Raw genomic sequence first — 13,650 nt, 5'->3', positions numbered from 1 at the left:
TCAGCTGCATGGTGAACAGGTGCTGAAAGAGATTTTCTCTGTTGTTATCTAGAAATGCTTTCATTTGGTTAGGTTACATGTTTTGGCAAGTAAATTGTTGTCTTTAATGTCAGAGAATGGGTAAATAATTATTGCTTATTCTACTGTAGGCAGTTTTAGTGCAATTCAGCAAATCTTTTGAGAATTATGTGGAAATTATTTGGAAGTAAAAACAGGCAGAAGACTTTATGTGGTTTTTATATTTGTGTTTTGTGTGTTTTTGGAGCCTTCAATTCTGTGCGATCCAAGAGAAAAATCTCAGCCTCTATTTATTTTAAATTCCCATAGACTTCAGTTTTCGAATCACTTAACTCTGCCAAGACTTATTTTTATGTAAGGACAAAATAACAAAAATCTGTGTCCACTGGGCCTTCCTGAGGTGTGTTTTGGGTATAGGCAGTAGATGAGAGTGAGCCTGGAATATGAACTCAGACTAAGAATGAGAATCAGAAGAGGATGAATGAGGGAGGAAGAGGATGCTAGGTCTGCCTTCTCCCATACTAAGAGAGAATAAGTCTTGCTTTGGTCTCTATCAGAGGAAATGTAGATTTTATTAAAATCTGTTGTAACCTTGTTTTAGCTTATAAAAATTACTCTTATCTGCAAGATGCAGATTTCTTTATTTGAAAATTTCATATAGATAAATTGAGAAGTGATGAGCAGCTTTGTTGTAATACCAACAGCAGGAGTGCTTACTATGTGCCAGGCAGTGTACTCCACATTATTTGTTTTACACTTGGTTCTTAAATGCTCTTATAAAATGTATCTCCATTTTGAGGAACTGAGGCTGAAAGAGGATAAGAAGCTTGTATAAAATCACATAACTAAAGTAGTAGAGCCTTCCCAATCCTTGCCCAGAAATACAGGTTATTGCCACGATCTCTATTATTTTAAAATGCCATTTTATGTTGAAAGTTGTCCTGAAGTTGTATACTTTATAAGACCTGTATTTTTTCACACGTCTATTAGACCAGCTCTTGAAGTCTGCGTATCTGTCGGTTGTTTATGATTATCTACTGACCTTGTTTTTACCTTTTTTATGAGTTTGAAGAAAGTGCATTTCTTTCTCTCATATTGGACTTAAAATTTCTGCTTTATGTCTCCTCCGGTCTTAGCAATCAGGAGAAATAGCAATGACTTAGGAGGCTGACATTAATGCTAATTGCAAGTTAAAGTTCATCTTTCTTAAAGTTCCGAATTTGTGTTTTCACTGCCACCAGCTAACTATAAAACCTTGGGGGAATCGCTTAACCTTCTTGGTCTCAGACATGTCATCTGTAACATGAGAGTTCAACTGTATAGATACTGTGCTGCTCTGAAATTCTTTCCTTCTGTGTTCTGATATTTAGCCAAGTGTCAAACATAAAGTGATTTGTACATTATCTGGACATAGGTATGCACTCAATAAATTGGAGCTGTTTTTAATTATTAGGGCATTTTCTCATGAAGTTTTCTGCAATTTGATGATCTTGGTAATAAAAGAATGGAAATCAACCGAATTTTTTTCGTTTTCATTTGGGTATCCCTGCTGTTGGCTACTTCTGCACAGTCCTGACCAATAGGGAAAGCTCCAGTGTCTGGTGACTGTTCTTTGTCTTTTCATTTTGGGGACATCCCATGACTGCCATCTAGAAATTGGATTTGCCCTGTTTCTGGATTATGGTATATTAAAAGAAAAAAAATAGGAGCAACTAGTAGTGAGTAGTCTATAGTAAAATGTCTAGATTAATTCTTTACAAATATTAAAAACCGATTTGTATTCTGAACAGGCTCATGGGTGTCTGCCTTATAGTAACAACCTATTCTGAAATAACTTAAAACATTAAAATCAAGGGCCCATGTGGATTGACTGGAGAGGAAGAAACTAGAAATTACGGACTTTAAAGTCTTTTAGAACAATCAAGTTCAGAGAGTTTCTTTGCCATCTTCCTTCTAAAACGTGCAGCCTCCATTAGAAAACTACCACAGTAGAAAGCACTGCTTCCCAAGACAGTTCATCCAGTTGTTGAATTCTGGTCCTGTAGAAGCTATTTCATCAAACTTAATTCTGTTTCTGTATTTGTTTCCTTCTTATGACAGCCCATACCTTTTCCCTTCTAGCATTAAACTTCCTCCCAGTCTCCCAGCGCTGTCCTTCTTTCCCTCTTCTGCTCTTATTCTTGCTGTCAGACTTCCCCTTATTTTTCCTGTTTTTGATTCTCCTTCAGTATCTTCCTTGACATCTTCCTCATTCCTTCTTTACAATGTAAATAGAAACTAAAAGCACAAGTAAATAGCATAATAACTTTTCTTTATTCCTTTCCATGCTTTTACCAAAAATATATTTTAAACAAATAAACCCATGGCAACTTCTGACAGCCATGACCAGTAGGGAGAACACCAGCTGCTGGTGACTCTTTTGTCACTCACTTGGAGTCACTCATTATTACTAAGATAATTTGAAAATTCCTCTTATCCCAAGATAAAAGCTGAAATACCCTTTTCACAAAGTATTATTGGTAGTAGTGATTTATAAATACATAATTAGGATTGATTTTTCTTGGTGTTTCTTCATTGCTCAGCCCCTTTCTAACCTTCATTGACTAAAACCAGAGGCTTATATCACCACCTCTGATTTTGCAGAATTGATCTGTCCTTGCATTACATTTAGCATTGATTGTTTGGAACATAGATTGTTTTTCTGATCCGTATGCATTCCATAGCTGTTTCAGTCTGTACCCATGCAGCATAACATTAACCTGACTAGTTCATTGAAAGGAATATGCTAAAATGTAGTCAGTGTGCGGTCTGCAAATCACAAACAGTTAAGATCTGCTTGGAAAAAATATCACAATTTGTAAGAAACACCACAGAAGTTAGTGTTGGGTGTTACTTGCTTTGTTTGAAAGTGATTAAGTGTCACTGCTGTCTAAACAATATAACCCTCTTGAGAAATGATGACTTAACTGGAGCTTCTGACTAAACTTGATTTTACAGTACAAGTATGACTTGTTGAGATGTTTCTTTGGAGGTCAGGGATGCTCTTTCTCTAACAACTGTTTTAGCTCTTAAGAATTGAAATCAGGACATTTCAGTTTTTGGTTAAATTTGTTTCCAAAAACTGACAGACAATAGAGAATCAATTGATGGTAATAATATACAATTCCATTTAGCTAAAGATTGCACAGATACCAATTACTGGTATATAACAGAGGTGGCCAAAACAAGATCTAGATGAAAGGTGATGGAGGCTTGGACCAGGGTGAGGGTGGTAGAAGTAGTTAGAAGTGGTCAGATTCAGAGGATATATTTAAATGTAGAGCTATCAGAATTGCTCCTGGGTATGATAGAAAGAGATGTTAAGGGTGACCTCAAAGTTGTTTATCTAAACAACTGGTAAAATGGAGTAGCCATTATCTAACATAAGTAAACTGTTGATGAAGGAACCAGGTTCAGTATACAAAAACAGATGTTTGTACTTGTCTGACATTTGTAGTCACAAAAGAATGCTTATGGGGGGAAGGTATAGCTGAAGGGTAGAGTGAAAACTGAACATACATGAGGTCGTGGGTTCAGTCCCCAGTACCTCCATTAAAATAAATAAATAAACCAAATTACCTCCCCTACTCCCACCCCCCAAAAAACAAATGCTTATAGAAGAAACATGCATTGGAATTTGTGAAAGAGACTGAAAGTATATATTACATGTGGATCAAAGAGGGGCACTATGCTATATTAAAACTTTTATTAACAGAGAGTGTCATGTACAGTGTTAGTTCTTAGATGTTCTCTGTTAATTTGCCATAAATAGTTTAAATAGAAATGTTTATTCTAAAGTGAAACTTGAAATCTTCAGCGTTTGTAATTGTCAAGCCTCTTAGTTGTTAAGTATTGTTGAAAAGATGCCTCTGGGTATATATGTGCACCAAGGACTCTAATATCATTTCTATTTTTGCTTTTGAGACAATACTTTATCCATAGTAATCCTGAATTTTATTTCTTGAGATAGAGATTTCTGGTTAAAACTCAGTTGGCAGAGATGGAATTCAGTGAGAGATAAAATTCACTACTATATATTTTTCAATCATGTAATAAGTAGGCCATGTACTTCTGTGTGACTCAGTTTCTTTATCTGTAAAATGGATAAATAGCACCTATGTTATAGGTGATTGGCAAAGATTAAATTAGTTCATTCATGAAAATTGCTTAGAACAGTGCCCAGCATATATAGTTGGTGCTCAATAAATGCCAACTGTTATTAAAAGGAAAAGTGGGAAAGTTTGCTTCTAAGATGATTGGATGATGTGTTCAAGATAAATCCTTTGGTCCCAAAACTGAACGCAGATTTGTTGTTCTTTTATCCATAGTACAGATTTTGATCATGTTCTTTTGAATATAATGAGATTTTTATTCTTGGTTTTTAAGGAAACTTTGGCAAAATATTTCATACATAATTTAAAATGTTCTTTCCTCTTATATGTAGAAATATTGGCTGAAAAATTTTTAGTTGCAAACTTTTCTTATGTGTTACTGTATCTTACTTTTTATTTATCTAGCACTTCGGTTTTCAAAACAATTTTGACCCAAAATTGTGATTTTTGTCATTGCAGGCAAGAAGACAACAAGACCCTAGTCCTGGTTCCAATTTAGGTGGTGGTGATGATATCAAACTTCGTTAATTAGTGGCACAGATGTGCCCCCCCATCTTTACATATATGTTGTTTCTAGTTGGCAGAAATAATTGATTAAAAGACCAGAAACTGTGATAACTGGAGGTACTACGGTCTATTTCTCAACCTTAGGCAGTAACAAGACATCACAAACTGCCATGGTTTTGCACTATGATATAATACCTGCATTTCTAATTTTGTATGCATGTAGCCAGTAATAATTTGAAATTTTTTTCTATGCAAGCTTACCTTGTTGGCATTATTTTAATGAGTTGAAACTATCCACTTGTAAAGCTCTTTTTTTCCTCCATTTTAATTTAAAAGTTCATGTCATTTTAAAACAAGTCAAGAAATTAAAATTTTTATCAGAGGGTTTTCCCCCAATCAGTTAAGTTTTTTTGTTTTTTTGTTTGTTTTTGTAATTTTAGACATATTGGTTATACAGCTTCATTTTAGGTAAGCATTCTTGGTTTTTTGTTTTGTTTCCATTTCCTTTTGTGTTTTTATAGCCTATGGCATTTTAAAACTGCTGATGGTTTGCATTATTTACAAACTAAAAAAACCTGGTAGCATAGAGCTGTCTGCCACAGCCTTCTAACACAAAGTTTACAGTTGTTAAAGTTACAGTATCCTTTTAAATGTTGATAATCAGCTCCTTTTCTTTCCTTTTTAAACATAAAATTTTTTAATTGGTATTAACTCTAATCTGCCCCAGATCTGTTTTAGATTCTGTTCTGTAATGAGTTTGTGTGGAGATATTCTCCATAGATGGTAATATTCTACTGAAATACCTAAAAGAAGTCGCAGGCTGGCTTCTGTTTTATTCAGGGATTTTTTTTTTTAAGTCAATCATAAAAGGGATACTGGAGCTTCTTCATATATGTAACAACATATTAAACTGGAGACAGTGATGAATCAGCTACAAAGGTAATATTGTATTAAAATCATGTTTAAGATAGCTGCCTTTATGTGTATTTTATAATGCATGCTTTTGTAAAAACAATGCTGAATGATGAAAGATTTCTTAGAAAATGTTCATCTGTGCAGAGGAAACATTTTCTTCCATTACTTACTCTGGAAAAAAACCCACAGGTTATATATATGGTATTTTCCAAAAGGACTATTAATGGAACCTTTTGAGATGAATTAGTATAAGAATATTTTTTAAATAGGCTCACTGTCAAATTGATTGCAACCTTTTTTTTAATACAAGACTGGAAAAAAGTGCTAAGTCATTTGGCACCTCCTTACAAATATTTTTCATGGTCACATTCATTAAATGTTAACTACATTTCTGAATTTTTGCAAAAATGTATTTTATCATAATAGAATGACATTATTTTAAAGAGTTTGAAAACTGACATGGTCAATTGAGAAAATGAACTGAAGTCTGAATAAGGTCATTGCATTTAAAATGTTTATATATACTTGATAGATGAGGGAGGTGTGACTTTCTTGTATATAGGTCTTATAATTCATAAACATATCCTGTGTCTCAGAATAAAAATATTTGTTATATATTTGAAGTCATCATGCATGGTAAGGAGTTGTTTAAAGTGTTATAAACAATAATGCATCATAAAAGACCATGCTGATCTTGTGTAACTAAGTACTATGAATGAATTTGGTTGGTATTTGGTGTTGTGCAGCTCACATGTTTACACATTTAGTGCCCTGATTTCCCAAGGGAATCGCCTTTTAAATGGTCCTTACAGTGATGTTTTAAGGTTACTTTATCACAGGGCTCCTTGATTTTTGACTTCTGCACTTAAATTTTTTTAATAACATGATGGTGATGGTACATTTTTCTCTATTTCGTCTAGCTAAGAGCTTTCAGTCCACCAGTAACTAAGATCAAATGTTATTAAATGTTCATGTTGCCATCCTTCTGTAAATACTGAATTTTCCCCGTCATTTAGCACTGTGTTGCTTCCATCTGTCTTAATGCTGGCATTAAGATCATGAGCCCTTTTTCTCCAATAGTGCAGGCTTTGAAAACTACTTTTATTAAGTTATTGATGCAATTTGATATTTTTCCATAATTATATTTAAACAAAATTACATCATTGCATCATGTTTTCTAAATTCATCTCCATCAAAACTTGCCTTAAGCTACCAGATTGCTTTTGCCACCATTAGCCATATTGTGTGTTTGTTTAATTTACTTTCACAATAAACTTCTGTGTAGTGAACTTCTGGGTCTTGAATCTTTATTGTCATAATCCAACAGTTTCTGTTCTGGTGTTCGTTATGACATAAAAATTGATTTTGTTGTTTCTTAACTGTTCTTGCATCCTGCTTTTTAGCCTTAAAAAAACCGCTGCCAGCAACAGTGGCATCTAGTGGTCATTTCTGTTAATTCCAAAGAAAATCTTTAATGTAAATATCACAAAGAATAGTAATTTCCCAATGTTTATTACACTTTTCAAAAAACCTGGCTTGATTTACCTATTCTGTGAGGGTATGACTCTGTAACTATAGAGTAGTGACCTTGGAGGAAATGAAGAATTCCAAAAATTGCACATCCAAATAACTACCATCTTTCAAGCTAGTCATTCTAGGAATATATACCCAATTTGATTGTGCTGGTGTTATATCAGACATTATTAGGACTTTTATTGGCATATTCCTACATCTTTTACTTTAGAAGCATGCCGTAAGCTTGATCCGTAAGAAAAAGGATTACTTATTTATCACCAGACTTACTTCAAATAACAAATACCTTTAAATGCTGAATTCACACTATTAAGCAAAGTTTCAAAGAATAAGATTCATACTTTGAGGGTTAATTTCAAAAAATTATTTGAGCAGTAGTAGCATCATGGGTTCAGTAAGTATATCACCTCCAGAAACAAGCATTTGGATATGTTAGTTTGGGGCTGCCTGAGAAAAGAGATAATCTTATTTGATTTATGCCTCATTTGGCACTGGGGAGCTTGTTCAAGTGATAAGCCACTGTATGAATCATCCATTGCTACATAACACATTGCCCCAAAACTTAGCACCTTAATACAATAAACATTTCACAGTTCCTGTGGGTCAAAAATCTGGAAGATGCTAAACCCAGTGGTCTAATCTGAGGTCTCTCCCGAAGTTAGAGTCAAATTGTCAATCTGGGCTACAGTCATCTCAAAGCTTAACCATGGCTGAAAGATCCCCTTCAAAGCCCACTCGTTTGGCCATCGAGTGGCATCATTTTCTTGCAGATCAGTGGATGAAAGCCCTTGATTCTTTGCTAGTTGTTACGGGTAGAGATCTTCTTCATTTCTTTGCCACATGGGTGTCTCCAAATGGCAGCTCACAGCTTAGGAGATGGTTTTCCCCTTGTGGTCCAAGGAAGAGTGCATGCCTAAGATGAAAGTCACATCTTAACCTAATCTTGGGCTGCCATATTCCGTATGTTAAAAGTGAATCATGGGGTCAGGCTCACACTGAAAGGTGGGCAAAGAGTGTGAACAGGTTTTTAAAACCACAGCTATATTGCCATATAAATATATATCTGAGTATTTACAAGACATCAGTGTTTTGATCTCCCAAACATTCTCTAAAGGTAAGATTTCAGTCTTTTGCAGGCATATTTCAAGGCATTAATCCCCCCCAGATAGCATCAATTCCCTTTCTTGCATCACCGTGGTATAAACATATATGGTATTTCAAAAATGATACAAGTCTAGAAAATATTTTTAGGATGGAACCATGGGTGGAAATGGCAATTTGGTTCATTTAAATTTAGGATACTCTAAAACAGATATGTCACTGTATGAGTCAACTCTCAGCTTTTGGTTAGAATAATTTAAGCAACTTGGAGTTAAAGTCATTATTGGCCTTATTCAGGTTTCAGAAACATTGGGAAATGTGAGAAGATAAGATAACGGGGGAAATTTTTGATCAGAGAAGATAAATGTATATCCATGATGTTCAGTAAGGTAGGTGCTAGCCATGTGTGGCCATCAAGCACTTGAAATGTGGCTAGTACAACCAAGAAACTGAATTTTTATTTGTTAATTTAAAAACTAAGGCAGGGTTAAATATTTTTCTGTTAAACAAAATGTTGTTTTAGGAGGACTGCATTTCACACTGGCCTTTGCAAATTTAGTGTCCAGATTGAGATGAACTGCTAGTGTAAAATACTCACCAGATAACAAAATAGATAACAAAAGAAAAAATACTTATTTTTTAATTTTGATTACATATTAAAGTAATATTTTATATACTGAGTTATATTGATACTTGATACATTGGGTTAAAATACATTAAAATTTTTTTTCCTTTTTAATGTCACTAATAGAAACTTTTTAATTGTGTATACTAGCTCACATCAATATTAAAATTGTAAGTGGGCACAGATCATACAACCAAAAGGAAAAATAAAAAGGAAAATGTTGAGGCTTACTATTACTGTTTAAAAAAAAAAGATTAAAACAAAGTATGATATGATTTTATCCCCTAGGATCATTTCGGGTAAAAGTGTCTATCCAATGCCCAAAATAGACATGGTTCCTGCCCTCAGGGAACCTACAGTCTAGCTCAAAAACTAACCAAAGCAGTAACATTTAAGTTATATTGAAAGTTCTGGCTGTTACGAGGTATGTCTCATTTGGTCTGAGTGGTCAAAAAAAAAGCTTCCTTGAGACATTTGAGCTGAGATCTGGGGGATGGCAGACATTACACCAGCATTGAGAAGTTGACAAAAATATTACACGTAGCATGGCCAGTTTGAGAAACTAAGTGCAGTTGAGTATGACTGGGACATGGAATGAAAGGGGGCTGCAGCCGTGAGATGAATCTGAAAGGGTCAGCACAGGCCAGGGTGAGGTCACAAGCAGTGCTGGATGGGTTTTTCCAGCCATGTTAAAATGTTTGGACCATTCCCAAGGGCAAACAGTAAGCCACTGAAGCATTGTGAGTTTGAGGGAATAGGTGCTTGGTAAAGCTCATTTTTGGTTGATTGGAGAGAACAAGACTAGATGCAGCAAATCAGTCCCATTGATCATATGGTGACCCAGTAGGGAGATTAAGAGTAGCTTAGTGGGCACAGAAACCTTGCAAAAAAGTACAGGAGGCATAACTGACAATTTTCCCAGTTTCTCTTATCTGGATAGGCTGGTTGTGTTGCCTAAAACCCGCCAAATTTTATTGACTTGAAGACTTAACTCTTACTTGCTAAATACCCATCGGTGATTGACCTAACCTGACAGAGCCATCACTGGAACATTGCCAGCCATGTGACAGAGTCAAAAAGATAGTGTAATGAAATAGACACTGACTTTTAAAACTGTCACCTAAAATTGACACATGAGACTTCTGTTTACATTTCATTGGACCTAGCAAATCACAGGGCCATTTCCAGCTTCAACTGGTCAGGGAACTGCAATCCTACCTTTTGCCCTGGAAACAGACCATTTGTGAGCAGCTCTAATACCATCCTTTGAATTATTAAATATTTAATTTTACTATCCTTCCCTCAAGAAAATGTATCTACCATGGGAGACAACCTGAAAGTCCTAGCTGGTCGGGCATTAGGCTAAAATTCTAGGATATGTGGTGATCTGCCCTCTACACAGCCAATATACAGTGATGAAATAGGGACAGGAAAAGTGCAGGGAACACTTCCATTCAGAAGGGAAGAATAAAGTCATTGATCTTTTATGATATGTCATTGGGGAGACCATTTGAGGGCCCTCTGCCTTGAAAGGGGAGTGTTCTTTGTAAGGCTGATTGAGAGGGACTCACCAGTCCATCACTTTTCATGACTCACGGCCCCATCCCTGGTCTTTTGTGTGTGTGTGTGTGTGCCTTGACAAGTATAATCAATAGTAATCATGGTACTAAGATTCTGTTTTCCAGGCTGTTCACTGAGGCTTCAACTTGGTAAATCTTCACCTAAATTACAACACATGAGTTTTAACAGAAGGGTTGGCATCCTTCCAGCCTCCAGTGTCAGTTTCTCTAGCCACTTTCCTGTCTGAGTGATACCACCATCTGTCCAGCTACCCAAAGCTAGAAACCTGTGTTTTTATCCTTGACTTCTTTTCTCCTTCATCTTCTATATCCAATCTGTAGGTCCTGCCAATGGATTCCATCAGTTCTGTCACTGTTAGACTTTTTTTTTAATTTACACACAAAGCTTTTACCATAACTCAAGACATTCTTATAAGTGCAGTCCTCCTAACAAATCTGTGAGGTTACAGTCATTTTAGAAATGAGGAAAATAAGGCATGGAGAAGTTAAGTAGCTTGCCAAGGCACAAAATTATAAAGTGGCAGAACTAGGATCAAATTCCCAATGCATGTACTTAACCACTCACTATACTGTAACCTGAGGCTGTCCCTGCAAGTATGCCTTGAACTGCCTTGATGACTGACTCCCTGAATAGTCTTAGCAGTCCACCAACAGTCAGTTCAGTGTTTCTGAACACCCCTACCCTGTTTGGAGGAATAGCAGTTGCTGACATTCTCCCAAGTTTTCCTACTCTCCTGAGGCATCTCCTGCTCCTGCTCTGTATACCAGGCTCTGGGCTCTAGCCTCCTCCCAGACCACCATCCCAAAGCTGTCACTCCTACCCCTGATGAAAACCTGAGTGGATTATAATTAAGTCCAAGGTTTGGGGATAGCACAATGAGCAAATATAACCATTTGTTGTTGACCGACATTGTTCACAGAAATCTATCTGCCTATTAACCCAACAAAGATATTAGTCAATTTCTTGGGGGCCTCCGCAACCTTGTTCTTCCTGTTTCTTGGGTTTCCCAAACTAAAAATCCTTTTCACTGTTGACAAAAAAAATTAGTCAATCTAAGAAAGAAATAGAAAATTTTATTTGAGACAAACTGAGGATTATAACCCAGGAACCACCTCTCAGAATGCTCTGAGAACTGTTCCACCCATTACAGGTCAAAGCACAATTATATAAGTTTTGAGACAGAAGGCTGTACATTAAATGATGTATTATTGACAGTTTACACAATCCAGAATCGTACATGGTGGGCAGTGGGTCAGCATAACCCCTTACAGGACAAAGAAGGAAGGTTATCTCAAGGAGTTGTGACCCTTGATAAAATTAAAAAGGATGTTATCTCCTAAGGAGGTCTGGTTAATACTGATGCACAAGACACACTAAGGGGAGGGATGAGGCCTAAATTTTATGTTTAAATTTTTTTCATTTTGCCATAAAATATTAATTTTATTCATCACGTTATCCATAGTGTGTGGCTTTCTTTTCCTCCTTCTTTGCTTACACCCCCACCCAGGCTTTCCTCCCCTCATTGGTTTACCAGAAATAAGTCCCTCCAAGTGTTTTTTAAATAGAAGAATCATTCCTAGTCAGGTTGGATTTGAGTTCAATTTAGACATTTCAAATTGACTAAGATTACTCTTCACCAACATAAGGAGGCTTTTTTCATGTCTCCTTCCTACACTACCTAGGCCAGCTGTCCAACTAACCTTTCCTAACATCTTTAACACTTGCCAACCATGGTAAGAGGTAAATGTCTCCCTTATCCCCAGCCTCTCCCTCCTCCCCATATTAGGTATAATTGACAATTTTTTGTTTATCTTTCAAGAAATGTACTCGCTTTTTTGGTGTGACCAATGTTTCTTTTATTTCTGTTTTTACAGGGGAAAAAATGGGTCATACTATACAATTTTGCACCTGGTTTTTTTCTCTTAGAGCCCCTTCCACATCAGCATATAAGGATATACTTTTTTTTTAAACGAATCCTATTATATATATATATATATATATATATATATATATATATATATATATCCTATCATTATATATCTCTATACATATATCAGGGTTTAGTTAGCCACTTCCCTACTGATCAATGACTTAGTTCTATTGTTTTGGCATAGAGTGCTGCAAATGGACATCCTTCTCCATGTTTGTTTTAATGCCAGTAGTAGTGACTTCAAGTTTTGATAGAGCCTCCCATGTTACACTCCTACAAGCCAGTTTAAAAATTTAGCATGTCACTGTCTTCCCTGCTACAAGTCTTCTTCCAGGGGCAATGTTATGGAAAGAATTTGAGTTCTACTGCCTAGGACCACGAGGCCTTTAGCCTCTTTGGGCCTCATTCTTTTTTCATCTGTAAAGTGAAGTATAACCAGTTTAACATCTCAGGGTGGTGTGAGAGTCCAGACGCTGCATCCATAAAGGGTTGGCTCCAGGAGAAGTCTGGTTGCCTTTCAGTTTTAGAGTGTCCCAGGGCACTGGCCAAAAGCTCAAGCTGAATAGTCTAGAGGATTCCCTACTCCAGACTTGTAACTGAGAAAATGAGACACAGAGAGCACCAGAGGTCTGGTCAAAACCACACAGCGTTGGCAGTAAAGCTGGTTCTGGCTGAGACTGAGCTGCTGCCAGCGGCCCCCGGATTCCAGCCCCCGGGGCTGCGCCCGACTCAAAATAGTCGGCCAGGAGGTCGACTCCTGGAGGTTAGCTTCTCCCCTACCTAGTCCTCTCCCCTAACTTACCCCCGCCCCTATACACGTACTCCTCACTTGCTTTGAGTTCGACCCAAGCCCCAAGGGCTGTAAGGTGGAGGAGTCATTTCTAGACAACTAGAGGCAGCTGCAGCTGGCGTCAGTCTCGGCCCCAACCGAGAGTGGCAGAGCGCTCTCAGATCTTGGGCTTTGAGACTCCGCGTCCTCCCTCCCTGCGGGGCCTCAGACGGTGTGCCCTCGGAACTCGCCTTTTGCGCACAGTGAATCTGAGTGGGACGTACGTGTAGATGGCACAAGAGTGTTGTATAGCCCTGTGACATGTATGTGTTGCATGGTTCACACATCCTAGTGTGAAAAGTGTGCGGTGTGGTGTTCAGGTGTGGGAGTTCACGGAGTATTGGGCACCTCGTTCCAAGGGCGCTCGCGCTTCCAGACGGTAGTCACGCCTCCCTCTGCCTCAGCCCTGTCACAGCCACGGATTTTGCGCACGCGCAACTCCGCCTTGGCTCCTCCCCCG

At 37.2% G+C, this 13,650-nt stretch overlaps 1 protein-coding gene across 2 annotated transcripts in view; it reads left to right on the top strand.

Moving 5' to 3' along the window:
- The window catches only part of CBFB (core-binding factor subunit beta), a 47,390-nt gene extending 40,510 nt beyond the window's left edge, over positions 1-6,880 (top strand). For both annotated transcript variants that reach the window (XM_074370618.1, XM_074370619.1), the window contains exon 6: positions 4,629-6,880. In XM_074370618.1, coding sequence (XP_074226719.1) covers positions 4,629-4,697 — 69 coding nt within the window. In that variant the 3' untranslated portion in view covers positions 4,698-6,880. The remainder of the gene's footprint in view (positions 1-4,628) is intronic.
- Positions 6,881-13,650: the final 6,770 nt, after the last annotated feature.

Source organism: Camelus bactrianus, chromosome 9, assembly GCF_048773025.1.
Source record: "Camelus bactrianus isolate YW-2024 breed Bactrian camel chromosome 9, ASM4877302v1, whole genome shotgun sequence".
Lineage (NCBI taxonomy): Eukaryota > Metazoa > Chordata > Mammalia > Artiodactyla > Camelidae > Camelus > Camelus bactrianus.
This window is presented reverse-complemented; position numbering and strand designations above follow the sequence as displayed.